At 37.6% G+C, this 27723-nt stretch overlaps 1 protein-coding gene across 2 annotated transcripts in view; it reads left to right on the top strand.

Annotated features, from left to right (window-relative positions):
• WDR49 (WD repeat domain 49) overlaps window positions 1-27723 on the top strand; it is a 164475-nt gene that overhangs the window by 95236 nt on the left and 41516 nt on the right. For both annotated transcript variants that reach the window (XM_004003844.5, XM_060405195.1), the window contains exons 9-13: window positions 10202-10366; window positions 13594-13709; window positions 23281-23411; window positions 25571-25669; window positions 27325-27489. In XM_004003844.5, coding sequence (XP_004003893.3) covers window positions 10202-10366; window positions 13594-13709; window positions 23281-23411; window positions 25571-25669; window positions 27325-27489 — 676 coding nt within the window. The remainder of the gene's footprint in view (window positions 1-10201; window positions 10367-13593; window positions 13710-23280; window positions 23412-25570; window positions 25670-27324; window positions 27490-27723) is intronic.

Consider the following 27723-nt stretch of genomic DNA (forward strand, 5'->3'; position numbering starts at 1 on the left):
ACAAAGGTTTCAGTTATATACACGTTGGTGATCATTATGTTTTCTTGGAAAATTAACCTGCTGTATTCTTAATAACTTTCCCTGCTTTGAAGCCTGAACATGAAGTGAAAGTGTCAGTCACTCAATCATGTCCATCTCTTTGACACCCCATGAACTCTAACCCATCAGGCTTCTCTGTCCATTGTATTTCCCAGGCAAGAATACTGGAGAGGGTTGCTGTTTCCTCTTCCAGGGCATCTTTCCAACCCAAGACTGAATCCCAGTCCGTTGCACTGCAGGCAGATTCTTTACCATCTAAGCCACCAGGGAAGCCCACTTCAGAGCCTTCAGAGGACAAAGGCTCTGAAGTTTGGTTTTTCTGAAATTAATACAGCTACTTCTACTTTATTTTGCTTAATGTGAGTATGAGATACCTTTTTTTATCCTGATCTGTAACCTCAAAGTAATACTTGTAAACTTGTGGGAGCTCCCTATGACCAGCTCCTCAGAATTTTTGACTCTAAGACTTGTCCACTTTGAGCTTCCAGCAATCCATCAGTTACGGTTCTGATTTTCCTCTCTCAGCTCCGTTCCCCAGAGAGTTTTTGGTTCATGAGTTTCTGCTCTGGTAGGTTGTGATTTTCTCAATCTGCTTGTTGGTCTCTCCAAATTGGAAAGCAATGATCTTCCCTGTGACCTCATTTCTTGGAGTGATCTAAGAAGAGTTGTTGATCTTTCAGTTTGTCCAGCTTTTTGCTCATTGTTAGGATGGAATGAAAACTTCCAAGCATGTGGCATCAGGACCTGCAAGTCCAATGCGATCTCAACTATTTTTGGAAGTACCTTTTTTTCTCAGCAATTTTTCAGAAGGAGGGAGGTGGTGAGGTTTTAGAGTCAGAGTTTCCCGATGATTTCCACTGAGCAAGTAATTTAATTTCTTTAAGCGAACTTTTATTATCTATAAAATAAGAATTTATAATACCTCCCGTGCAGATTTTCTTTAAAGGACAAAGGGTATTGTGTATAAAGATACACGGAACAAAGCAGGAGTAAAAGCTAAATAAAGACTAGCCAAAAAAAAGGGAAGTGATGCTTTTCTGACTTCATACCCTAATCCCTGTGTGTGCCTGGTCGTTTGGGGAATATTTTGAACACCTGAATAATGAGCACAGATGGGCACACCCCGTGGCCCCTCTCCTGATTTACATTCCCTAAGCCTTGCTGGCCTCCTTGCTAGTCCTTGGACATGCTAAGGACACTCTGTCTCAGGGCCTTTGCATTGCTGTTTTCTTTGCCTGGAACTCTCTTCACCCAGGTATCTGTATGGCTCCCTCCTTCACCTTAGTCATATCTTTCTTCAAATAATTCCTCAGGGAAACCTCCCTGAGCCTCCAAGTTTGTATCCACTCCCAGTGATCACTGCCTTCTTCTTGATTAGTTTTCTCCATAATGTTTTTCACTCTTAATTTTGTGTGTGTATGTGTGTGTGTGGGCACATGTGTGTGTATGTGTGCATGCCTTTTTTGTCTTTTAGTTGTATTGATTCCAACCTTCCTCCACTAAATATAAGGGCAGGAATTTTTCACTGTTGAATCACCAGTGCCTAGATCTTGTGCCTTGCATACTGTTGTTATTGTTTAGTTACTAAGTTGCATCTGACTCTTTTGTGACCCTATAGACTGTAACCCACAGACAGAGGAGCCTGGCAGGCTACAGTCCATGGGGTCACAAGAGTAGGACACTACTTAGCGACTAAACCACCACCATCAGACAGGAATACTGGAGTGGGCTGCCATTTCCTTCTCCAGGAGATCTTCCCGACCCAGGGATCAAATCTGCATCTCCTGCATTGCAGGAAGATTCTTCACCACAGAGCCACCAGAGAAACCCTTGCATATTGTAGGGGTTCAGTAAACTCAAGGAATGAATCTAAAAAGTCCAATTATAAATTCATCTAGAAAGGATATCTGACAAATAAGATTTATAAATGGAGAATGGCGTCCTTAAAATATTTGCATTCTTTGTCTGTACCAGTCCTCTGAGATATTATTATTCTCTTCACCTCACTATTTACTGAGTTGTAACTTCTAGAGATTTGATGCAAAATAGAAATAAAAGAGGTAACCTGCTTTATATTATGGGACTACAAACAGCACTGACTTAAAAAAAAATAAAATTATGAACAGCAGTTCAATCAAATGTCCTGATCCCTTGGTAGGCAAGCAACATCTGCTGCTGCCGTTCTGTAATTTTTGATTCTTCTTGCCTAGACCTACAACTTGAGATGCATATAAAATATAATAGAAGTGCTTATTGTTGTTGAAATAGCAGGAAGACATTCAGGGGGCATGGATAGCACTTCCCATCTCTTACAATTGTCTGATTGACTGTGACAGCTTCAGATGAGAGAGACAAAAAGACCTATATATTCCTAAATAGCTATTAACTCAGGCACATAAGGTGGAGCATTTCTCCATTGGAATGATTTGCTCACAAGGTCCATTTGCACTGAAGTGTAGTTATTAGGACCGTGCTATTTTCTGCTCTGCAGATGCCAAAGCTCAGTCCTCAACAGTTAATGTCTCATCTGATGAGAAGCAGTCAGGAGTAAACTGAAAACTTAAAGGGACTTGGTATCATCAAAATGTGGCATGTAAATGTGATGCCAACACTTATTCCTGGGTTTTATCACTGATAAAAACATTTTGCTATGAATACCGTCTTCACCGTCCGATAGTCAAACCTCTTTATCTGCCAAGTGATGCGAAACACACTTCTCTCTCACTAGACTTTGAAGGTCCTTTCACTTGTCTTGTTATTCTCGCATTCTGATATTGTCATAGTGAGAGTAGATTCTGGTTAATACTGGGGGTGTGTTTGTGACATAGTCAGTCCTTATATTTCAACACATGGTTTTCCTGAAGACTGCGCCTTAAGGCAGATTGCCATAGAATGAAATCTGACTGGCTCTACACTGTTGTCGTTATTGATTCAGATTTCATGAGAAATTGTGAAATGAGTAGAGAAAGGTGCTGAAAAGTGATGAATGGTATTTTGGGGCTCAGCCGGTTAAGGCAGAGGAAGGGGGGTATAAAGCATCAAAAAGCGAAGGTTCCTAACTCCTGATTGAACGTCTGCATTAGATAAAAGCGGTGGGTGGATGATGAGATGCTTTGCAATGTGAATGAGGCCAGTCTTGAACAAGTAAGCACATCTTTCTTTGAACATAGTTTACTTTCTTTTTCTTTGTTTTTGTCAAAGAATATTTTTTAGTGAATGCTTAGTATATAATTGATCAATGAATATTTTTGAAAAAATGGTTCCCAGGTGGCTCAGTGGTATAGTATCTGCCTATCAACAGGAGATGCAGGTTTCTATCCCTGGGTTGGGACGATTCCCCTGAAGTAGGAAATGACAACCCACTCCAGTATTCTTGCCTGAGAAATCCAATGGAGAGTAGAACCTGGTGGGTTGCAGCCCATGGGGTCTCAAAAGAGTCAGATATGACTTAGTAACTAAACAACAACAAAAAATTCCATAACCTTTTTTCAAAGATCATTATCAGAAATTTCCCTTAGGGGACATCTGTATAGCTAAGGCTGATTCATGTTGATATTTAACAGAAAATAACAAAATTCTATAAAGCAATTATCCATCAACTAAAAAATAAATAAATTAAGAAAAAGAATAAGGGCAATTAATTAAAATTTTTTTCACTTGTTTGGAGTATTATGTTTTCATGACTTTGTCTTTAATGAATACAATCCAAAGTCTTAAGCAATTGTGTGCAAAATCTTGTGTGATATAATTTTAAATTTCAAGCTTCATCTAAAAAGCTGGTTTCTAAAATGTAACTGTCTGCATTCATTCTCATGGCTGGAAGAAACCAAGTCATTAAATATTTTTATTGAATTGGTTTGGATATGAAAAGTGACATGAATTCAAATAAGAGGTCAGGTTATTAAGCTTAAATAGAATAGTAATACTAGCTAACTTGTATGAAGTATTTATTGTATGATATATACTGTGCTAAGTGCTTTACAAGTATTTGCTTACTTAAACCTCTTAAAAACGATTTGAGGGATAACTATGATTCTCTCCGGTTTATAGGTGAGGAAACTGAAGCTTATAGAGATTAAGTAATGAATCCAAGTTTAGACACTGACATTTAAACTCAAACATACTGGCTCCAGGCCCAGTGCTTAACCACCGGCATATTGCACAAACCAAAGCAGATAGAAACAGTTACATGGAATGATAGCTAAAGTGTTGCATCATATTATTATGAAGATCCAGGTCATTTGACCTAGAATTACACTCTAGGCTATGTGGCAGTTTGGATGGGAAGGTAGTTTGGGGGAGAATGGATAGATGTTTATGTATGACTGTGTCTCTTCAGTATTCACCAGAAATTGACACATGATTGCTAATCAGCTAAATACCCTGATACAAAATAAGGTAAAAAAAAAAAAAAAGAGTTTGTATAAATTGGGTAAGTATGGATGTTCTGTTCAGTTCAGTTCAGTTCAGTCGCTAGGTCGTGTCTGACTCTGCGACCCCATGAATCGCAGCACACCAAGCCTCCCTGTCCATCTCCAACTCCCGGAGTTCACTCAAACTCATGTCCATTGAGTTGGTGATGCTATCCAGGCATCTCATCCTCTGTCATCCCCTTCTCCTCCTGCCCCCAATCCCTCCCAGCATCAGAGTCTTTTCCAATGAGTCAACTCTTCGCATGAGGTGGCCAAACTAGTGGAGTTTCAGCTTTAGCGTCAGTCCCTCCAATTAACACCCAGGGCTGATCTCCTTTAGAATGGACTGGATGGATCTCCTTGCAGTCCAGGGGACTCTCAAGAGTCTTCTCCAACACCACACTTCAAAAGCATCAATTCTTCAGCGCTCAAGTTTCTTCACAGTCCAACTCTCACATCCATACATGACCACAGGAAAAACCATAGCCTTGACTAGACGGACCTTTGTTGGAAAGTATTGTCTCTGCTTTTCAATATGCTATCTAGGTTGGTCATAACTTTCCTCCCAAGGAGTGTCTTTTAATTTCATGGCTGCTATCACTCTGCAGTGATTTTGGAGCCCCCAAAAATAAAGTTTGACACTGTTTCCACTGTTTTCCCATCTATTTGCCATGAAGTGATGGGACCAGATGCCATGATCTTCGTTTTCTGATGTTGAACTTTAAGCCAACTTTTTCACTCTCCACTTTCACTTTCATCAAGAGTCTTTTAGTTCCTCTTCACTTTCTGCCATAAGGGTGGTGTCATCTGCATATCTGAGGTTATTGCTATTTCTCCCAGCAATCTTGATTCCAGCTTGTGCTTCTTCCAGCCCAGTGTTTCTCATGATGTACTCTGCATATAAGCTAAATAAGCAGGGTGACAATATACAGCCTGGACGTACTCCTTTTCCTATTTGGATCCAGTCTGTTGTTCCATGTCCAGTTCTAACTGTTGCTTCCTGACCTGCATACAAATTTCTCAAGAGGCAGGTCAGGTGGTCTGTATTCCCATCTCTTTCAGAATTTTCCACAGTTTATTATGATCCACACAGTCAAAGGCTTTGGCACAGTCAATAAAGCAGAAACAGATGTTTTTCTGGAACTCTCTTGCTTTTTCAATCATCCAGCAGCTGTTGGCAATTTGATCTCTGGTTCCTCTGCCTTTTCTAAAACCAGCTTGAACAGCTAGAAGTTCACAGTTCAAGTATTGCTGAAGCCTGGCTTGGAGAATTTTGAGCATTACTTTACTAGCGTGTGAGATGAGTGCAACTGTGCGGTAGTTTGAGCATTCTTTGGCATTGCCTTTCTTTGGGATTGGAATGAAAACTTTTTCCAGTCCTGTGGCCACTGCTGAGTTTTCCAAATTTGCTGGCATATTGAGTGCAGCACTTTCACAGCATCATCTTTCAGGATTTGAAATAGCTCAACTGGAATTCCATCACCTCCACTAGCTTTGTTCATAGTGATGCTTTCTAAGGCCCACTTGACTTCACATTCCAGGATATCTGGCTCTAGGTAAGTGATCACACCATCCTGATTACATGGGTCTTGAAGCTCTTTTTTGTACAGTTCTTCTTTGTATTCTTGCCACCTCTTCTTAATATCTTCTGCTTCTGTTAGGTCCATACCATTTCTGTCCTTTATCGAGCCCATCTTTGCATAAAATGTTCCCTTGGTATCTCTAATTTTCTTGAAGAGATCTCTAGTCTTTCCCATTCTGTTGTTTTCCTCTATTTCTTTGCATTGATCGCTGAGGAAGGCTTTCTTATCTCTCTTTGCTATTCTTTGGAACTCTGTATTCAGATGCTTATATCTTTCCTTTTCTCCTTTGCTTTTCACTTCTCTTCTTTTCACAGCAATTTGTAAGGCCTCCTCAGAGAGCCATTTTGCTTTTTGCATTTCTTTTCCATGGGGATGGTCTCGATCCCTATCTCCTGTACAATGTCATGAACCTCCATACATAGTTCATCAGCCACTCTGTCTATCAGATCTAGTCCCTTAAATCTATTTCTCATTTCCACTATATAATCATAAGAGATTTGATTTAGGTCATACCTGAATGGTCTAGTGGTTTTTCCTACTTTCTTCAATTTAAGTCTGAATTTTGCAATAAGGATTTCATAATCTGAGCCACAGTCAGCTCCCAGTCTTATTTTTGTTGATTGTATAGAGCTTCTCCATCTTTGGCTGCAAAGAATATAATCAATCTGATTTTGGTGTTGACCAGCTGGTGATGTCCATGTGTAGAGTCCTTTCCTGTGTTGTTGTGCTGACAGAATGTGGTCCACTGGAGAGGGAATGGCAAATCACTTCAGTATTCTTGCCTTGAGAACCCCATGAACAGTATGAAAAGGCAAAATGATAGGATACTCAAAGAGGAACTCTCTGGGTCAGTAGCTGCCCAATATGCTACAGAAGATCAGTGGAGACATAACTCCAGAAAGAATGAAGGGATGAAGCCAAAGCAAAAACAATACCCAGTTGAGGATGTGGCTGGTGATAGAAGCAAGGTCCGATGGTGTAAAGAGCAATATTGCACAGGAACCTGGAATGACAGGCCCAGGAATCAAGGCAAATTGGAAGTGGTCAACAGGAGATGGCAAGAGTAAACATTATACATTCAACTTTCTAGGAATCAGCAAATTAAAATGGACTGGAATGGGAGGATTTAACTCAGATGATCATTATATCTACCACTGTGGGCAGGAATCCCTCAGAAGAAATGGAGTAGCCATCATGGTCAACAAAAGAGTCCAAAATGCAGTACTTGGATGCAATCTCAAAAACGACAGAATCATCTCTGTTCATTTCCAAAGCAAACCATTCAATATCGCAGTAATCCAAGACTATGTCCCAACCAGTAATGTTGAAGAAGCTGAATGGTTCTATGAAGACCTACAAGACCTTGTAGAATTAACACTCAAAAAAGATATCCTTTTCATTATAGGGGACTGGAATGCAAAAGTAGGAAGTCAAGAAATACCTGGAGTAACAGGCAAATTTGGCCTTGGAGCATGGAATGAAGTAGGGCAAAGGCTAATATAGTTTTGCCAAGAGAATGCACTGGTCATAGCAAACACCCTCTTCCAACAACACAAGAATATGGATGTTAGAGATATTGATATAGGTATAGATATGTGTTTGTGTGTAGAGATAAATAAAATTCAAGTCTATTTAGGAAAAAAAAGAGTCTCCATTCATTCAGTCTAACATCTGCTCAGCCTGAAGTGGAACCACCTGTTAGTTTATTAAATTGTAGAATTAATTCATGTGGAAATAAGAGAGTAGGGGGAAAGGAGGCTTTAATTCATACCAAAGGGAGGAATGAATATATATATATATATATATATATATATATATATAGAAATTATGCTATAGTTTAATAATGGTAATTAAACACTGAAGCTACTTTTGGTTCACTGAGAGAAAATGTGTAGCATAGACATAGTTTTACATCATTTAAGAAATTTTCTGATTGAGAGCTGCAATATCAGGGGGAAAAGGGGCTACAAGAGCTCCCATGCAAATAATCAGTTCTTTGTTGAGGCATAAAGATTGTTAAATGGTGGCCCTTTCATTCAATCCCGCTTCTTTTTTTGCTTCTGGGAACTACTGCCTTAGGTGAGCATCTCTACCTGGAGTATAACATCAGCCTCTGAATGGTCTTCTCACAACCTGTTTGTTTTCTACACTGTTGCCAGAGGTATCTTCACAAACTAACTAATAAAAAATGCACTTCTTCTCTCCTCCTTATTAGAACAAAGAAATCATTCTTAATTTTATTTTGAGTCATACATGCCACTGATAACCAATGAGAGATATGAACCCTTTCCCAGTTAACAACAACAAAAACTTGATACACGCTACTATTCTCTGACATTGCTCACTAAAGAGTTCAAACATCTGTTGCTAGTGTGCATCCTCACCTGATAATCCATCATTTATCTTATTGTTTGCATTCTGGCTTCATGACACTTCTTACTGTTTCTCATGCTTGAAAGAGACTCCAAGATCTCTTCTAAGCATTTTAACTATCTAGCGTACAATGATGAAATAGAGGAAGGCTTTTGATGTGTTTGTCATAGAAAGTCTAAGATTCAAACCTTGTTATAAGCTTGGGAATGGTACTTAGCTGATTAGAATCTCTATTTTATCATGGTAGAAAGAGAGTGATAACATAATTTTGCAGGCTTTGTATAAAGGTCCAGTGAGATAATGAATGTAAAGGGCTTGGTGCTCACTGTCCCTACCTTCAATCCCCGATTGAGCCTCCTTACATTTTATCCCCATCCCCCACTCCAGTGAATGGATTTGGGGTTTTACTCTTTGTGTCCCCAGATCACGGAGTGCTGATACCTCTGTACTTGTAAGATTTGGGGGCATTTATTTATTTCTTGTCTGTTTCTCTCTCTAGCCCAGTAGCACTTGACCCAGGCTGCATACTTAAGGAACCTATATAAATTCCACTGCTGGTCCAGTTAGTCCAATTGGTCCAATTCCAACTCTGGTCTGGTCTGAAATTGTGATTTTTAAAGTGATTCTAGTGTACAAGCCTAGGCTACAGGCCCCTTGAGAGCAGAGATTCATCAGTGAAGCTCCACTGTCCACATGGAGCTGGTGCCCAGTGGATGTTCAATGAATGCCTGTAGGGTGAATGAGTGAATGAGTGAATGAGTGAATGGTGAATGCATGCATAACAGCCAGTTTCCTAGGTCTTCTGAAAATGCATTTGATAAATTTTAACCCATTTAATTCTGAAAATGTGACACTCTAGTTTAACAAATTCCTGATAAGTTTATATTTATACATTGTCAATCAATATGTAAGTGGATAAAGTTATGCTTTAAATTTTTAAAAAATCTAGATGTTGCTTCAGGCAATTTTCTGCCTACATATTTCTATGTTTAGTGGTCTTTTGTTTTTTCTTTCATTCCTTTGCATCTCTATGTCACATAAACAAAGTAATTTTAACCTATAAATCTCTTAAAGGGCATCTAACTACCTAGAGCTTAAATAAGCAGTCTACTTGACACTGTTAAGTTTCTTGCTGTGGGACTATTACATGTAATCCTATCCTTGCATTTGTTTTCTTGCCTTCTTCTTGGAGTGTATATGCAGATTTATATTCAGCCTTCCTGGATTCTTTGTTTTTAAGGACCCATCGATAATTATGTTGATTGTGAAAATACATGCAGTACCTTGAGGAAAGGAACTAACGGCGTTAGAAGCAGTAGTTCTAGCAATCAGCTGATGTGAACTTTTCCCCATAATGGCTGGTGGTGCTTTCTCTTCTGAATGCTAAATGAAAGCTGATATGTAATAAAAGGTTTATTTTCATAGAGTGAATAGTGTCAGAGCATCATGACTGATAAAATCAACTTTCTCATCGAAATGTAAAAGATTTATATAAGTTTATTTTCCGTAGTATTCGATTTCAGGATAGTCTCTAGACACTAAGCTGAACAGTGGGTAAGGGAAGAAGATTCCTATCTTTTCTGATAAAGAGAATCATGACTTCATTACCTCAGTTCTGGCCTAGAAATTGAAACATTATCAGCTTAACAAAAGAAAGCAAATACATTACAAAAATGTCTCTAACTGTTGGTGGAACTCACTAGCGGAAATGCACAGGCTGGATATTTTGATTGAAATAAAAACGGTGAATTCTCAGACTATATTTAATTTCTCTACAATGTTATTTTCTCATAGGTAATCAGCTCTGATGTGGGGTCGACCGTTTCCTTCTGGATGATAGACACTGGGCAGAAAATCAAACAGTTTACCGGTTGCCATGGCAACGCAGAAATCAGCACGATGGCCCTAGATGCAAATGAGACGCGGCTTTTGACTGGCAGCACAGATGGGACCGTAAAGGTGCGAACACAGTGACGCTTCTTTATCCAGATAGGAGGGGGCTAAAACATTGTGCGAGGAGACACAGCTTTGGCTATATCTGTGTTGGTAATTTTGGTCTTGGAAGAAAAGAGATGAGACAAGGAAGAGCTAAATAACTCAAACCATCTAATAACAAAGCTGTTAGGAAAATAAACCTCTGTGGAAAAATGAATAAATGATTTTTCTGAATAAATTATTTAGAATCAAAGCACAGCTTGTCTTACTCATTTCAGAAAGCCTTTTCCAGTGTTCTGGATAGAGGACCACTTTGGGGAATAAGAGGCCTGAATACTGTTCGTGTGCTTTAGCTAATGTCTTTGGTTTCATTTTTCTCAGTTTATAAACTGAGAAATCAGGGCAAGTACATAAACTTTTAAAATGACATGAATGCAAGTTTTTCAGAAAATGAATATCTTAAAATCAACCTATTTTGTAAATTGTATTTTTCTGTGAAGGTAAGTATCAATAAGATAGTAAAGAAAGATAATAGGAAGAACAATCATAATCTTATTTATTATCCATCCTAAACTAACATTATTTTATCCTCTCAGTTATCAAATTATTATTAATTTCTTCTGGGAGGAAAATGCTATATTATTTTGCAAAAATCATCAAAATTTCAGGTAAAGCTAGATTCTTACAATCTAAAATCATGCCCACTCTCTGCTCGCCTCAGCACTGAAAGTGATGACAGTATCGGATTGAGATGACTTGTGACACTTTGAGACAACAGAAGACAGTTTCCTGAATAAGCTTCGAATTGTTCTTAAGTTTCTGTCATAAGTGGGATCAGAAGGCTATTAATTAGAGGGACCTCCTGTGTTAGGGTGTACGACGCATTCAGGTAGACTACTGGGGATGGTAGTGGAAAGCTACCTAGATATGTAGGTAGGTAGTGAGTGAGTGAGTGATAGTCGCTCAGTCGTGTCTGACTCTTTGTGACTCCATGGACTGTAGCCTGCCAGGCTCCTCTGTCCATGGAATTCTCCAGGCAAGAATACTGGAGTGAGTTGCCATTGTAGGTAGAACATTGTAGAATTTGGGGGCAAGTATTTAGGAGAATTCTAGCCTGCATCGGTCACTGTGAAGCATGCTGCAGTGAGCATCTCTGGAAATTAGCAGACTGTGACCTCTGGGAAGGATAATGGCTTGAGGTATGGACTTGGAGCATGGGTTTAAGTCAAATAACAGCTTCATGGGAGAAAATGGTTAAATGTGTGAAGATTATGGGATAATTCTAATCCCAATAGTCAGGTGGAACAAAATAGAAGTAAATGGAACTGGGGTATTAGACAGTGACTTAGGCAAAAAAAAAAAAAAGAAAAAGTGAGTATCCCACATACCAGTCCTTGGATATAAGGCTGGACTGAAAAAAGAAGGCAACGGATTAGATTGTTTTTGTCCCTATGTTGCAAAGTAACTAGTCATAGAGTCCAGGGTAGGGCAGACTTGTAGATGGTTGCAAAACTGGTCCTAGTTAAGGGGCTTGATAGGATCTGGGGACAGTCAAATCTTTATACTACTTTTCTGTGAGTATTATTTTAGGTGGGCTTTATAAGAGCCCTGTTTAGAGGAAAACAAGGTGACGTGGGTGAAGAGCATGTACACTCCTCAATGTCTCACTTTGAGTCCTGACATCTTATAAGCTAATGTGAATTTAGTTTTACAATCACAGGTTTTGAAGGTACATTTATCTTTATCACAATAGCACAACAGAATTCTGAAATCTGGCAACTTCTGTGTAGGATGCATAAATCAAGATTGGGCTGCACAGGCCATATTCTAAAAAGAAACAAGAATGAATGACATTTTTCCAATCACATTTATAATTTAGAATCCCAAATCCAGTACTTATGCAATCAAAGATTTAAAAAGTATTGCCCTATTTATCATGGTTTTCAAGTTTCTGTTTTTAAATTAATTGTTTTGAATAATATATGCACACAATACAATTTTAAGCCTAAAAGGTATATACAGTGAAAAGAAAGTGTCTTTCTCACCCCTGTTCCCTTCTCCTCCCTTGTGGCTACCAGTAGTACTAGTTTCTTGCATATCTTTCTAGACTGTGAGCATTAGACTGATTTATATGAAGGCAAACAACAAGAAAAATATTAGTTAAATTTTATTGCATATTACTATGAATCATGCACTGTCCTAAGCACTTTACACACACACACACACACACACACACACACACACACACACACACACACCCCTCTATATGCTGGGTACTATTATTAGACCAGTTGAGGAAACTGAAACCTAAGGAAATAAACAACTTGCTGGAGGTCCTGTGGCTGATTGGCTTTGGACAGAGTTTGGACAATTGGAAATGACCCATTCTTTGTAATAGTTGCATTATATGCTACTGTAGAGATATTCCATATTTGGATGTTCAATTCCTTGTTAATGAGCGATTAAGTTGATTCAAATTTTTAGCTGTTATGAACAATGCTTCCAGAAAATCCTTTAAAATACATAATTTCACATATGAGTATCTCTGAGTAATGATTTTCTACAAGTTGAAATTTTGAGGCGAAATGTGTATGGATTTTCATCTCAATAGAATGTGCCAACTGCCCTTTGATGATGTACCAACAATGCTTCTAGCAGGGCTTAGTTTTAACAGCTAATTACTTTCTCTCTTAAAGTGAACCTATTGGTCAACATCCTTATCCCACTGCCTGAGGAGGTAAACTAGAACTGTTTGTGCTTCTGTGGATGTGGGTCAGGTACCCACTGTCAACAGGAGGTTTTATTGGCAGAAGATAGGAAACCTAGGACATGATGACTGTGTTTCAGGCCCTGTATTATATGTTTACAATTCTAAGAATCCCTGAAATAAAGGGATAAATGAGGAAATCAAAGTTTAGAAAGATACTTGAAGAAAGAAACAGGATTTTGACAGACTCCAAAATGAGGCTTTTCATGTTTTTATACTGCCTCCCCCTTAAAAATATACACTGATGTATTGCCTTTGAATCAACTATTATCAGAGTAGACTGATAAGGTTACAAATAGAGTAATAAACATATGAGATAAATTTAAGTGGTGAGAAGGCTTTAATTATTATGTGTCTAAAGTGAATCAAGTGCAGAACGTAAACAAAAAAGTATAAAATAATCCTGTTACATCTTGTTGCTGTACTCACTGAGAAGACATTTTCTTTTCTTATCTCAAAGCTGATTTTAACTTCTCTTTTAAAGGTCTGGGACCTCAACGGCTGTTGTCACCACACACTCAATGTTGGGCAAGCGGGAGCTGTGGATATTTCACACATCCTGGTTCTTAAGAAGACAATCCTAGTTACAGGCTGGGACAGGTATGATAGACTTCATGCAAAACTGTAGGAAGGTAAAAGGAGAGGGTTTTATAAATCCCCTGAAAAAGGGAATGGCTACCCACTCCAGTATTCTTGCCTCGGAAATCCCATGGACAGAAAAGCCTGGTGAGCTACAACCCATGGGGTTGCAAGAGTCAGACACGATTTAGAGACTAAACCATCACCACCGCCGCCACCACAAAAGAAAAAAGAATCCAGAAATCCTGTTTTCTGAGTCTTTGACCGATTTAATCCTAATTCTGAGTCTTTAACTTGCTGGTGACCTTGATGAGTGAAACTGTTTGGAACTGGCTGGATGCTTAGTGAATAAAATATTTTAAGATCATATAGCTTGAGAGGCTTTGAGAAGTGTTAACAGTGCTTTCTCCTGGCTTTAAGAACCTGTCTTTTTCTTTAACCACTTCAGATAGAAACATAATACCACTTCCTGAGTGTTAAATCTGAAACTTTCCCAGATTTTATAGTCAATAAATTCTTAATGTATAAATGTCATTCCTTCAACTGTAAAAGGAACTATTTCTTCTTCTCAGCTTCAGTTTCAGTTGCAGCACAAGAGGGGAGCAGCCTGCTGAAATCTGTGTTAGCACCTCTGTCACTTCAGAGTAGAGAAGGGCCTTTCACATTTCACTTACTGTATTCAAAGAGCAGTTTTTCCATTTCATTATAAAGAAAATTACTTTGTTTTCCTCTTTTCCTGAGAGAACTAACGGATCATAAACAGGGCCTTTTCTATGGTGTTGTATAAGCCCTAAGAAAATTGAAGTGTGATATGTTTCAAAAATACATTGTCCATAAATTCAACAGTTCAAGAAATATCGCTCTAATAGGTAATTTGCCCAAGATTATTCACTATAGAAATATGATTGTAATGGTTTGAAGCTAGGATTAAATCAAATTTTATACCTAGAAAATAAGTAAAATTTATTTGGGGATTTTTATCAAACTTAGGGAAGGGTTGCGTCTAACACAAATGTGAACATACTAGACTAGACTAGAGAATACAGTGGCTCACAGAGCTTAGTTTTCAGAGGTAGTTTGACTATAAGGAAAGAAATTATAGCTCAGATTGTTCTACTTGCTATTAAGAACTAATTTAATCATCCTTACCTTTGAAAGAAAAGTTCTTCATATCCATGGGAGCAATCATGATCCATCAATGACTCATAACTGCTCTGGTAGACTATGGCCTAATGCTCTCTGTAATTAGGCTATGGCAATGAATAAGTGGAATTATCTAGTATCATGGCAGAGTAGATGTGTAGTATACAGCCAATTCACTTTAATTTTGCACATATCAAAAAGAGCTTTAAAAATTAATGTGTTGGTCAAAACTTTGGAGACACCATTTTCTTAATCATATTTTTTAGACATCCATGGTTAGAAATTAGCATCGAATGTAAGGCTTTTTAAAAAAATTGGTCACAGGGTTACATTTCTGAAGATTAGATATATAGAGTAATCTAAAAGTGATTTAAAAAGAATACCCAGTGATCTGATCTGTATTGTAGGTGATCACTTTCTGTAACCCTGGGGAGGAATTTTGGGGGAGATTGAAATGAGTGGAGGAAAACATCACTCTTCTCATTTTTCTCCATCTTTTCCACCTTCCATAAGGTTGTCAGGACTTGGATCCTGTAGTTGGAATTGAAAGTTGAATGACTATGTTCCCAGTTATATTGTTTTACTTTCATATTGATGAATTTGAAAATGATATTTTTATATTTTCTAAGCAAGATGTCTTACATTACGATGGATTTTGCAAGATCTTTGCAGGGAGGTTTTTTTTTTTTTTTTTTTAACCAAGAAGCATTTAACAAAAGAGGCAAGAAAACAGATAAGTTGTTTTGTATGTCTTGGGGAGGATAGTCCATTAAGCCAACTCCCTAATAATTTAGTGACTTGAGAAGAAATAAGTGGGAGTTTGAGAGTCTTTATTAAGCTTTCTTTAAAATCCAGAGGAGGCTCTTAAGTTATACTGTAACTTTAACTTTAGGCTTTATTTAAATAAAGAAATTGGTCTGATAATTCTGTCCAAGATGGAATAGAAATTACGTTTATTGAATTCAGTACATAAATATGCCATCAATTTATTTTATTCATAGAGCTTTGTAGTATTATGCACTTTACATACATTATCCAACTTAATCCTTAGCTTCATCTTGGAAGGCAGGCAATATTTTGTAGATATGTCTAATCTCTGTCTTCAGCTCTTATCTTTCTAAGCTCACTCATTTGTTTGCTTGCTGGATGTATCTGACTGTGATCCCAAATTCTTCACATTCTAAACTGAGTGTATTATGCATGAAAGTGAAAGTGATAGTCATTCAGTCATGTCCAATTCTGTACGACCCCATGGGCTGTAACTTACCAGGCTCTTCTGTCCATGGAATTCTCCAGGCAAGAATACTAGAGTGGGCAGCCATTCCCTCCTCCAGAAGATCTTCCTGACCTGGGGATTGAACCCAGGGCTCCTGCATTGCCGGCAGTTTGTGTATAGTCTGAGCCAACAGGGAAGCCCATTTTACTCATTTCCTTTCCCTAAACCTACTTTTCTCTTAGATTCAGAGCTTCAGTTAATAGCTAGACATCCTAGTCATCCACCTGGTCATCCTTCTTATCCAACTTCACAGTCAAGTAGTCACTAAGCCTTATCTCTTTTCAAGTCCAGATATTGTTTTCAAATCTATTCCCAATGCTACTAGACTGTATACTCCAGAGCATCATTTCTACGTACACGAAGGTCATGGCCTTCTCACTTGTCCTTTTCTCTAGTAAATGTCTCTCTTTTACCTCTTAGATAGATTTGCTCATTTAAATGATTACTACAGTGATTTCTTTCTAGAATACCATTTATCTATGTCACTTCATTGGTTCAATGTCTACAACAAAAAAAACAAAGCTCCCTGTGTCCCAGACCTATTCTGAGCTTCATTTGTACACTCCATTCTTGTGTAAATTCTAAACTCAAATGGAAACCTGCTGTCAGAGTGTTCCTATATAAGCCGTACCATTTCACACTCCCATTCTCTCCCCTTATCTAGAAATCTCTCTCCAAGTATTTTTCATGTAGTTAATGTTTATTCTTATCTGAAGTCTCGTTCATATATCTTTTCTACCAGAACCTTTTTCTTTCCTCCTATGGTGGAAATACACCCCCATTTGTCTTTGTGCTTTCTAATTTCCTGGACTTTATTTAACCTAGGAATATAACTATTGAACATTAATATGTATGTATATCTAATATATGCTTATTGGATGTTATATGATACTTGTTGAATGACTTAATTAACATTTATTGAATAGATAGGAAATCTGAAGATTAAAGAGATTAATTACCCATGGTCACACTCCAAATAAGAGGAAAACAGAATTGATATTCAAATCTATTCTTTCATTACAATAAGCCAGAAAGCCAAGTATTACCAATTCTCTTTCATGAAGGAGGAGGCGAGGCTTGATGAGTAACCTGGCCAAACCTAGTAGGCAGCTGAGTTAAAAGTCTGTGCCAAAATGCATGCTTTTTCTACCATTCCTGAATTACTGATGGAGTCACTAAATCATGGGAGATCAATTGCATTCTTTTAAAGAAATAATTTGCCTAAGTTGATCAAGTCAATCAAAGCTAATGAATCAGTTTTGCGTATTTGAAGGGAAAAAAAATACCACATATTATCAACTTAACAATACCTCAGAATTTTATCTTACCATAATTTTCCCCTTTCCTTTCCACAAATATCTTTAAACTGCACCTAGATGGAAAACATAGAGTTAGGAAACATGGTGTGCTGAATGTGAAAAAGCAAGATTCTTTCACTCAAGGGCATCATGTTCTCATTGAGGAGTTGATGCATACAAGGCAGGATATGGAAAATGCCCCTTTCTGCTAAGCAAGGCCTGAATCAGAGAGCCCGTTAGGTTGTTTAGGAATATGACCATTCATATCTAGAGGTTACTTCCACCAGAAAAAAGAACCCAAATTCAGAAATTCTACAATATGTTTCCCATCATCGTAAGCAAAATGTACTGAGAGACAAAGCTGTAAATTGACATTGCGTCAGTTAAAAAATGCTCGGTTAAATACCCAACCATGTTTATGTTGGTAAAACTAAGTGAAGAGATGATGAACTACCTTTGCATTTGTTAAGTAGTCATATAATATGTATAGTTCTGGTGAAATCAAATAAATGATCATAATGAAGTTTAAGATTTTATCTTATTTTTATCTTAAATTTATGCCCTGAAATTTTATGATTCTATATTTACAACTCTCTATAAAAATAAAAATAAGTTCTTCATTTTATTTCTCTTCTTTCAGTTAAAGGAGAAAACTTTGTGAACGTTTTATGTCTGTAAAATATATAAAGACATATAAATATGTATATATAATATATAAAAATATAAATGTAGAAAAGAGAATTTTCATATAATTTCAAATAATTCTGAAAATATGATGGATAGTAGCATTCTTCACAGAATTCTTTAAAAAGTAGGTGCTCAATAAATAGCTGTAGATATAATTCTATTTCTAAAAGTATTTTTTAAGGGAATTAAAATTAGGGATTTGAAGTTCCTCAACAATAAAACTTACCTATCACAAAATATTAAATTCTCAAAATAATTGCCTTGCTAAAGAACTGTATGTAATCTTATATATGACTCAATCATTTTTTATTATTAGGATGAGAATCAGAATGAGCATTTCCAAAGCTGTGACTTATTCTGGATAATCTTGCTGGAGGCTGGATGGGGGCGAGTATGTGTGAAATTCACAAATAACCCTCAAGACTAACTTTGTGATGGTTTCAGTATCCAAAATTGGGCTCCACAAATTTTAGGAAAAAGCATGAAAAAAATAACTGATTTATTTTGAACTCATTCCCTACCTTTGAGATAACCTTTTTATTCTAAAAACAATGTATATGTTCTTTTGGACTAACAAGACATGAACAATTAACCTCTGAGGGAACAGATGTGTAAAATGCGTGTCTGATTTTGTGACCCCATGCACTGTAGCCTGCCAGGCTCCTCTGTCTATGGGATTTCCTAGGCAAGAATACTAAAGTAGGTTGCTATTTTCTTCTCCAGGGGATCTTCCTGGTTTAGGGATCGAACCCATGTCTCTTGCATCTTCTGCATTGCTAGGTGGATTCTTCACCCAACTGTGCCACTGAGAAGCCCCAAGAGAACAAATAATTGACTTTGTTCTTTTGTTCTCAATGTGATAGTTTCTACATGATACGTTTTGGTAAAATTCATTATCCTATCTCATTCATCCTAAAAGAGATTATTCTTTAACACATTAAAAAATTTATTTTTGCCTCTTGCCAGGCAAACTAATTTTGCTTTCTCAGAACTGGTCATTACATCTAAATTCTGAATTAGAGATAAGGCCGTCATCAGAAGAACACAGTGACTCAGTAGCAGTCCTCCCAGGACTCCAAATGTGAGGTGTGGAATGGAACTAGTAACCTCCTTCAATGTCAGAAAGAACAAATCTCTCAGACTCTTAAAATGGCCTAAAAATTGGCTCATTCTGCACTTCAATTTTACTCTTGGCAAAAGTACAAACTTAGAAAAAAGTTATCTTGGAAATGTACAAAGTAAGAAATACAGTGTGGATTCTGAAGGTATTTTAAGGATAACTGTCATTTCAAATGAAAGTTTCAGGTTAGGTTTTAAGGGAAAGTTGGCAGCTAATTAGCTTCTCACCACTGTGACACACAAGGTCAAATATCAGAATGGCTACTTTTTATACCATGTTATGAAAAGGATTTGTGCTTTGGGGTGTACTCCTTAAGTATATCCAGTTAAAACGGTAGCTTGGCAAAGAAGACAACTGACATTAAATATTGGTGGAGAGATCATAGAGGAGATATAGACTGACCTCTTCCATCTCACTCCCACCTTCATACTCTCCCTTATCAAAAGGTAATCTCTTCAGTCAAACATACCAATAGGTAAAGAGTAAATTTAAAATATATACATATAAAACTCTTACAAAATTCATGACAATTTCAGAACTGCAAATTACCTTACTTATACTATCTTGTCTTGCTAAGCCTTATATTAATACTATTAAAATAACATTAATATTAGATTATTGATTTAAAAAGTAGAGTAATTCATGTATCGATTCAGCAAATTTTTATGAAATGCCTATTATTTTTTAGGTACTATTTTGAGTACTACTGATGCTGAGAGGGAAAAAACAAAAGCTTTGCTCTCCTAGAGCTTACTTCTGGTAGGAAAGACAGAAAAGAATCAGACAAATAGATACAGATCCCAATATCACATAATGATAATGTAATCAAAATGATGTAGGTGAGGAATGAGAGACTCAAGGAAGTATATAGCTTGGGTGGTCAGGGAGGGCTTCCCCAAGGAGGTAACATCTGAGCAGAGAATTTTTCATCCGATCACTTGAAAATATTTATTGAATATGCAATATGTGTAGGTCACTATGATAGGGTTGTGCAATAAAACACGATCCCTGTTTTCTGTGAACTTACATTATAGCAGAGGAGCAGAGACTATATAATATGAATTAAATGTTGCGAGTAAAATGTAAATTATGTAAGAGACCAGAAGAGGGATATATTTCTTTCAGCACTAGTTATCAAGGAAGCCTACAGAACAAGATAGGATTTAATGAATGGGTGTATAGTCAGGTAGTGTGGGTATGTGTGTGGAAGGAAATCCACGGAGGGATGGAAGAGCCCACTGTCAATAAAAACAAAGCAGCTAGAAATGCAAAACGTATTTAGAGAGCAGCAAGAATACTGCCTAAGTCTTCTCGAGCGGCACAGGCGGTAATGAATTCACCTGCCAGTGTCCAAGATGCAGGAGACACAGGTTCAATTCTTGGATCAGGAAGATCCCTGGAGGAGGAAAAGGGAACCCGCTCCAGTAGAAACCCTGGAAAATCCCATGGACAGAGGAGTGTGGTGGGATACAGTCCATGGGGTTGCAGAGAGTCAGACACGGCTGAGCAACTAAACACACACATACACACACACACATCAGTACTGATTGGCTTGAACATGAGATGTGTTTCAGAAACAACCTCGAAATACTCGTAACAGCTTAAAATAGCTCCTGCAAGGAAGGAATCTATTGGAAACCTTGTATTCTATCTATAAAATGCAGGCGAACTTTGCTTCTATTACATTTATCCATCTATCCTTATTTTAATACAAAAATACTTTCTCCCCAAATCTTTGAGTAAAATGAACACTTAGGAAGGTGTATCAGTTTTACCTGTGGTTTCCAGTAGCCCTGTCAAACATTTAACTGGACATTCACATTTTACTCTGAAAACCAAGGACAGAAGAATAAAGGGAAACATTCTAAAAGAGTTGATTGGATCCAAATATTATTGAGTCTCAAATAATAGGTCCACACATTTGATTTTTGTCATGTAAGAAATGGAAAACCTAACAAATATTTTTTTAACAGGATATTAGCCTTATCTTTTTGATCATGCTGTTTCCCTGTACTGCTTAGAGTGACTTCCTCTTCCAAATCTTACCCATCTAATAGGGTTAGGCTCTGTAAGTTCTGTTCCCTATAGCACCATGAGCAGGGACTTTCATGGAGAAAACAAGAAATGTTTGTGGAATGAATGTATATGAAGAGCTCCTGAATGAAGTGATTAATCTGGTAGCAGGATGAAGGATGCACCAGAAGTGGGTAGCCTAGAGACAGTGAAATTTGTTATGAGTCCTTTACAATTTTTTCAGCCTTGAGCTAGTGAGTGCTAAGCTAGGAAACTGTCGTTGATTACTTAAAATAAAGAGGAAGGAATGAATAGATAACATCACAGAGGCAGAATCTGAGGATTTTATTTGACTAAGGAAGAGAAAGACAAGCAGGAATTTGGAATTCTGGTCTATTGACCAATTTTGAGAATTTAGTGAGTCCTCCTGTGGAGGGAAGGTAGAAATTTTAGATTTTTGATATTAGCTGATGGAAACTATAATGGAACTGTCAGCTGTCAAGTGAGAACAACTCAACACTGGAAAAAAGTCATGAATGAGGATAGATTTAAGAGCCACGTGTATAGAAGTGAACTAGAAATTCACTGGTGAATACAAAACCCAATACAAAAATAATATAAAAACCAATACAAAAATAATACAAAACCAATACAAAAATAATACAAAAACCAATACAAAAATAATGCAAAAACCAATACAAAAATTGATGGTATACAAAACCCCTGCACAAGCCCTTTTGATAAGAGAGTGAGGGGTAGAGGAATGATGGTCAACAGTGTCCATATGGAAAGGTGAAAGAGAGAGGAGGAAGGGGAAACAGAGTACAAGGAGTAAAAGATCAGCAAACAGGAAGAGAAACAGTGCATTTTGCAACAGAAGAGTTTCCAGAACAAACTCATCCATCAGAGGGTGAGGAGTCGGTAGGGCAATTGGAGACCTTTAGTGCGAGTGAAACAGAAGCAAGGTTTCAGAAAAGTGAAGAGAGAATGTGGGTGAAGACACCAAGCCTGGAGTTACAAATGCCCCTTTGAAATGAGTGTGGCTCTAAAAGTGGGGAGAGGCTTGCCAGAGGCTGGTAGCCAGAGTTCAATCAAGAGGAAACAGGATGGTCCTATAACTTGATGCCTCCAGTATGTAATTTTTAAGCACCCCTTCTCCTCACCAGGCATCAAGCATTTCATTCTCTGTCCTTTCTGATCTGTCCTCAAATTCACCAGTAATGCCTCAGGATATTGACCTTTAAAAAACTATTTCTGTTGAAAACATCTCGGTCCTCCATCCCATTCCTTTGAAGCTGCATTTTCAAGTGTTCCACAAACAGTTCCTCAAGATACTGTATGAGGAAGGACTCTGTGGTCAAGTACGTCTGGAAAATGCCACAGGAAATATAAACATGTTAAATATCCTGGATGAACTGATGAAAAGAAACTTTGATGATTTTGTCTAAACTATCCAATAGTATTTGTTCACAGACTCTACTCTTTTGTATTGTTACTGCCACGAAATTCTTAATGGTTCCACTTTGGAGACATTTTGCTTTTAGGGTCTTGGTGGTGGATGATTAATCTGATAAATGCATACATGTTTGGTATTAATGATTGTGAAAGGAAGATTAACCTTCTGATATTCATAATTGACCAGGGAATTTAAGAGAGACTTCAAAAGGAAGTTCAGTGCTGGGATTTAGCCTTATGGATGACAAGTAGGGATAAAGTTTTGGACAGCATCATCTTTTTTTTTAATTTTTTAAAAAATATTTATTTATTTGGCTGTGCCAGATCTTACTTGCAGGATCTTCGATCTTTGTTGTGGCACATGGGATATTTTTTAGTTGCAGCAGGCAAACTCTTTGGTTGCAACATGTGGAATCTGACCAGGAATGGAACCCAGGCCCTCTGCATTGGGAGTGTGAGTCTTAACCACTGGACCACCATGGAGGTCCCCAGCATCATCTTTTAGACTTCTCAAATCATGCTATTCAACTGTGGGATGGCTACTCCATATCTATATCACTTTTATATCCATGGCTAACTGCTATATCCTTTTTTCACTAGGTCTATTACTGTGTTTCGACCTCAGAACTTCAATCAGTTTTCCATCCAGCCAGAAGAATGGAAGGGAGGCATTCAACACCATGATGATATATTATGCGCTGCATTTTCACCCCCACAAACTCTTGTTACAGGTTACTTGAATGTTCACTTGACAATCAGTGGTATAGTTTCCTTTGCCTCACTTTGAAAAAGCCTTTTCTTAACTACAAAATGAACAGGTTTCTTAAAGAAGCTGTCCTTGTACTTTAAATCTGGTCCTTATTTCTAGGGCTGTACAACAGTGGTTACATGCATCAGCTCTGAAGCCTGGCTACCGGGCTTCAGATCCTGGTTCTACAACTTGCCACTACCTCATATTGAGCAAGTTATTTTGACTCTAAAATACCATTTTCTCTGGCAAATAATAATTTATCAGCATGTTGGTTTATAGTGAGGATCACATAAGATAATCTGTGTATGGGTTTAATCCAGTGCTTACAATAAGCCCATCAGTAAATACTAGCTTTCATTTTCCTTTTCCTTTTCTGAGGAGCAACCTCAGGGTTGTTGGGTACAAATCACACTTCTGTAGCACTCAGATGTTTCATAACAGGAACACCCTCCGGGCACAGTTTACTCTAAGTAATGTTGGTTAAAGACTGGTCTCACAAAAAGTTTATAAATCCAAGCTCTTGACAGGATCCATGGACATGCTTTGATGTGGCATATTAAAGAGGATCAGAAGTTTTTGAATTACTTCCAACCAAAGAAAACAATTTATAAAGACAGATTGCACCATAAAATTATAAAATCCATATTTTGACAGCCTGATTTGTTTTCTAGGACCAAAAATGTCATTAATTAAGAGGAATGAAATATTACAGGAAAAGAGCTTGGATATCTATGAAGTGTTACCATATGAGGTTTCCTGCTTTATCTACACTTAGAGTTTTATTGTTTTCAGAACTTCCAGGAGGGCCAGCTCTGCAGTTGAATTTGCTCTATAGCTGCTGGAAGTCTACCCTGCAGCACATACCATATACTGAAATATGATGAAAACAAGTATCGCTGTGTAGTTGATATTGAAGTGTCATAAAATACCATTGTAATTGGGGAATAAATAATCTATTCATTCACGTTCATTCCTTCAATCCTATGTGAACATGCTCTGTCAAACACTTTGCAAGTGAAGCATTTTAAAATGTTAAGAAAAGGTGGATATTCCCATGAACAGCTAGCCCGTGGAAGCTTATCATCTTTGGCCAGTTTGTGAGTTACACAGGTTGCCTCTCCAGGACAATACAGAGTACAGTGGGCATTACTCTCTTCTCTCTCCAAATCCCAAGAAGGACACCATCAGTACACAGCGCTCAGCTCTAGTCTTTGGCTCTCCTCTTGATGTTGGCCCTCTGCTCACTAGCGAGCTCTTCTCCCGGGGCTGCTGAGAACAGCGGTCTGGGCATGCACTGCTCCTTCTAAAACCAGCTTGGTCAGACTTAGCCTCACTGTTTGGACTTTTTTATGTTTTCTGCATGGAACAGTATGAAAAGACTGGTGTAGGGAAAGTTCTAGGATTGGAGAAAGCAACATTCAATAAAGAACATAAAAGAGAAAAAATAAACAGAACACACACAACAAAAGAACAGATGTAGGAAACAGAAACCTAGAAGGAAAATTCGTTTGCCCTCAATAATAAACAAATAATATAGTAGTTATTAATACTATTTCAGTATTTGTAATATTCTAGGCAGTAGGTGCTTTTCATTTGTCAGAGCATAAATTTATTTATCAGACAAATAAATCTATTAACCCATTTTTTAGGTGAGGAACTTGTGGCATCAAGTAAAGTTAAATAACTTGCCAAGGTTACACAGCTGGTAGGTGGTAGAACCAGGACTCAGATTGATGAATTACAAAGCCTTTATTCTGAATGCTTTCTTACCACCAAAAAAAAAAAAAAAAAGATATTCCAATAATCTCTATCAAACTTACTGAATGATATTTTGTGAAGTTTCCAATTTTTAAAGTTTAATAAAAACACTAACCCATGGCAGATTCATGTTGATGTATGGCAAAACCAATACAATATTGTAAAGTAATTAGCCTCCAATTAAAATAAATAAATAATAATTGCAAAAAAATAAAAACACTAGTAATTACTATTCATTCATGTCTCCAAATATATAGAGAAAACTTACAAAGTGCCAGATTCCATGTAAGTTATTATGATAATGATTTCTTCTAATTGTTGTTGCTCGTATTTTCTATCTAACTTTCTGGTAATTTCTATTCTCTGTCTTGGCTCCTGTAGGGAGTTATGATGGAGAAATTGTTCTGTGGAACAACAGCACAGAAAATGCTCACTATGTCCTTCACCCTGATTACCAGAGGCTGCTAAAATCAAAATCGGGTGAGTGCAAGTTTGAAACTAAAATAATGTGGGCTGGTTGTTTGTGCATGGGCCTGCTGCAGCTTGCTTCTGAATTATAGATGATTGGCTCTAAGCGCCAGGGATTAGTGAGACCGTTGTCTTGTCAAAGTGACCAAAAAAACCTTGAGATTTACTTGGCTTAGCAAATTCTCCATGGCTTGCTGTTCCTTTTCCTTATGCTACATCAGCATTTCTGAATTACTGACAGCGGGGAACAGGACTCTCATTTTTATCTAGTTTATTTTTTGCCAATAAGCCTTGCCAAATTGCCTTTGAGTGAAACTTGGGTACTCCTTGGTAGGAAAATGGGAACTTGTGTTCACTTGAGGCTGCTCAGGCTTAGTCTAGAGCTTGTATTAAATATTATGCCACCTGGAAATCTTAAATTATTTCTTGCTTTAGAAACCTGTGTGGAGCATTAGATGGAATTATATTGTATTTTATGTAAGTTTAGCAGAGCAGATGAATATTTTATGCTTAAGCAAAATGTCTTGACAATTGCCTTTCACATTTTATTTTAGTTTCCCTAGATACTAAAGGTTTTTCCTTAGACTAATTTATTTGGTAATGAATCTGTCATACCTCATGTGCCAGTGAAGTTCTGTTGTATCAATTGGATAAACTCACAGAGACTGAATTAGATTAGAAAAGGACTGGTCTTCAGATAGAGTTTTGCGTGTGTGTGTGTGTGTGTGTGTGTGTGTGTGTGTGTGTGTGTGTGAAAAGCTGAGGGAGTAGTTTGTTAGGAGGAAGAAAACTAACTTAAGAAATTTGGAGTTTACTTGGCTGCAGGCATGAAACTCTGACTTGCTGTATGTTTTCAATACAAAGAGCTCATCATTAGGGCTCATTTGAATCCTCCAAGGAGAAAGTGGGATTCTGCCTCTTTGGTGCATTGGCCCTCAGGGGAATAGTCTTGTTTTCACAGCAGACTTTATTGTGGCTGTGAGTAAAAACACAGAGAGACAAATAGAAAAGAAAAGCAGATAATGCCAAATTTTTAAAAGACACAAGAAGCATTGCTGTAGATTTCTTGCTTTGAATGTTTGAAGATACCTCTGTATAAGTTTTTCATAAGTATGTTCAGACTATTCATAGATTCAGAGATGAATATCCCCAGTTTTTATTAGTGGGATGTGAAGATGATGTCATTAGATCATTGAAGTACCATTAAGGATATCCTTTTCAGGGTAACTCACTAACAAATAACATTGCTTAAAAATGATGATTTAAATACATAGTCATTATATCTCAAGTTCATTAAATTATTTACAAGCTTAATATTAATGATTAATAAGTTGAAAATGGCATGATATTAGGATCACATTTGTCTTGAACATATCAGTATCTCTAAGATGTTATCAGGGTTTACAAAATGAAGTCCCTATTAATTCATGTCAAGGGAAAACACAGTAAACTTATATGGAGTATGAGAAACAAAAATGGGATCAAACAGTCTGTGAAGTTGAGGCTGAGGAAGTGAACTGCAGGGGGCTGTATGGATATTGACTGGAAGCGCATTGTAAGACTTGCTGGAATCATCAGAGACTGTGATGGGGTGGCCTGTTGTTTTTCATAAGTGTTTGAAGAGCAGATGTTTCTATTCATTGTCACCTGGCTTGACTCTATCTCAGATGCAGGGCCTCAAAAGCTTCTTGGTGCTGGGAGGAGCCCCTCTACCCACCCCACATATGACCAGGCTACCCTGAGATCCTGTTCCTTTGAGATGGACACTGAGTGCAATCATGCTGTTATGAGGCTTTGCTTCCTTGAGGCAAGAAAAAACATCACAGGGACAGGTAAAATACATATTTATATTTTGACTATAGACTGCTTTGATATATTGTAAAATGATGGGACAGGAAAACCTAAAGAAAGTTCAGTCTGATTTGATCTAGGTCTTGTAGAGTTTGACTGCACCTAGCAAACAGTCAGGACCAGATTACAGAAGTCACAGGCCACGGCCAACAAGGTTAAGGTCAGGAGGATGGGTCTAGGAGCAGACGCTAGACCAGACTCCACCAGGAACTCAT

The sequence above is a fragment of the Ovis aries genome, chromosome 1 (genome assembly GCF_016772045.2).
Source record: "Ovis aries strain OAR_USU_Benz2616 breed Rambouillet chromosome 1, ARS-UI_Ramb_v3.0, whole genome shotgun sequence".
Taxonomy (NCBI): Eukaryota; Metazoa; Chordata; class Mammalia; order Artiodactyla; family Bovidae; genus Ovis; species Ovis aries.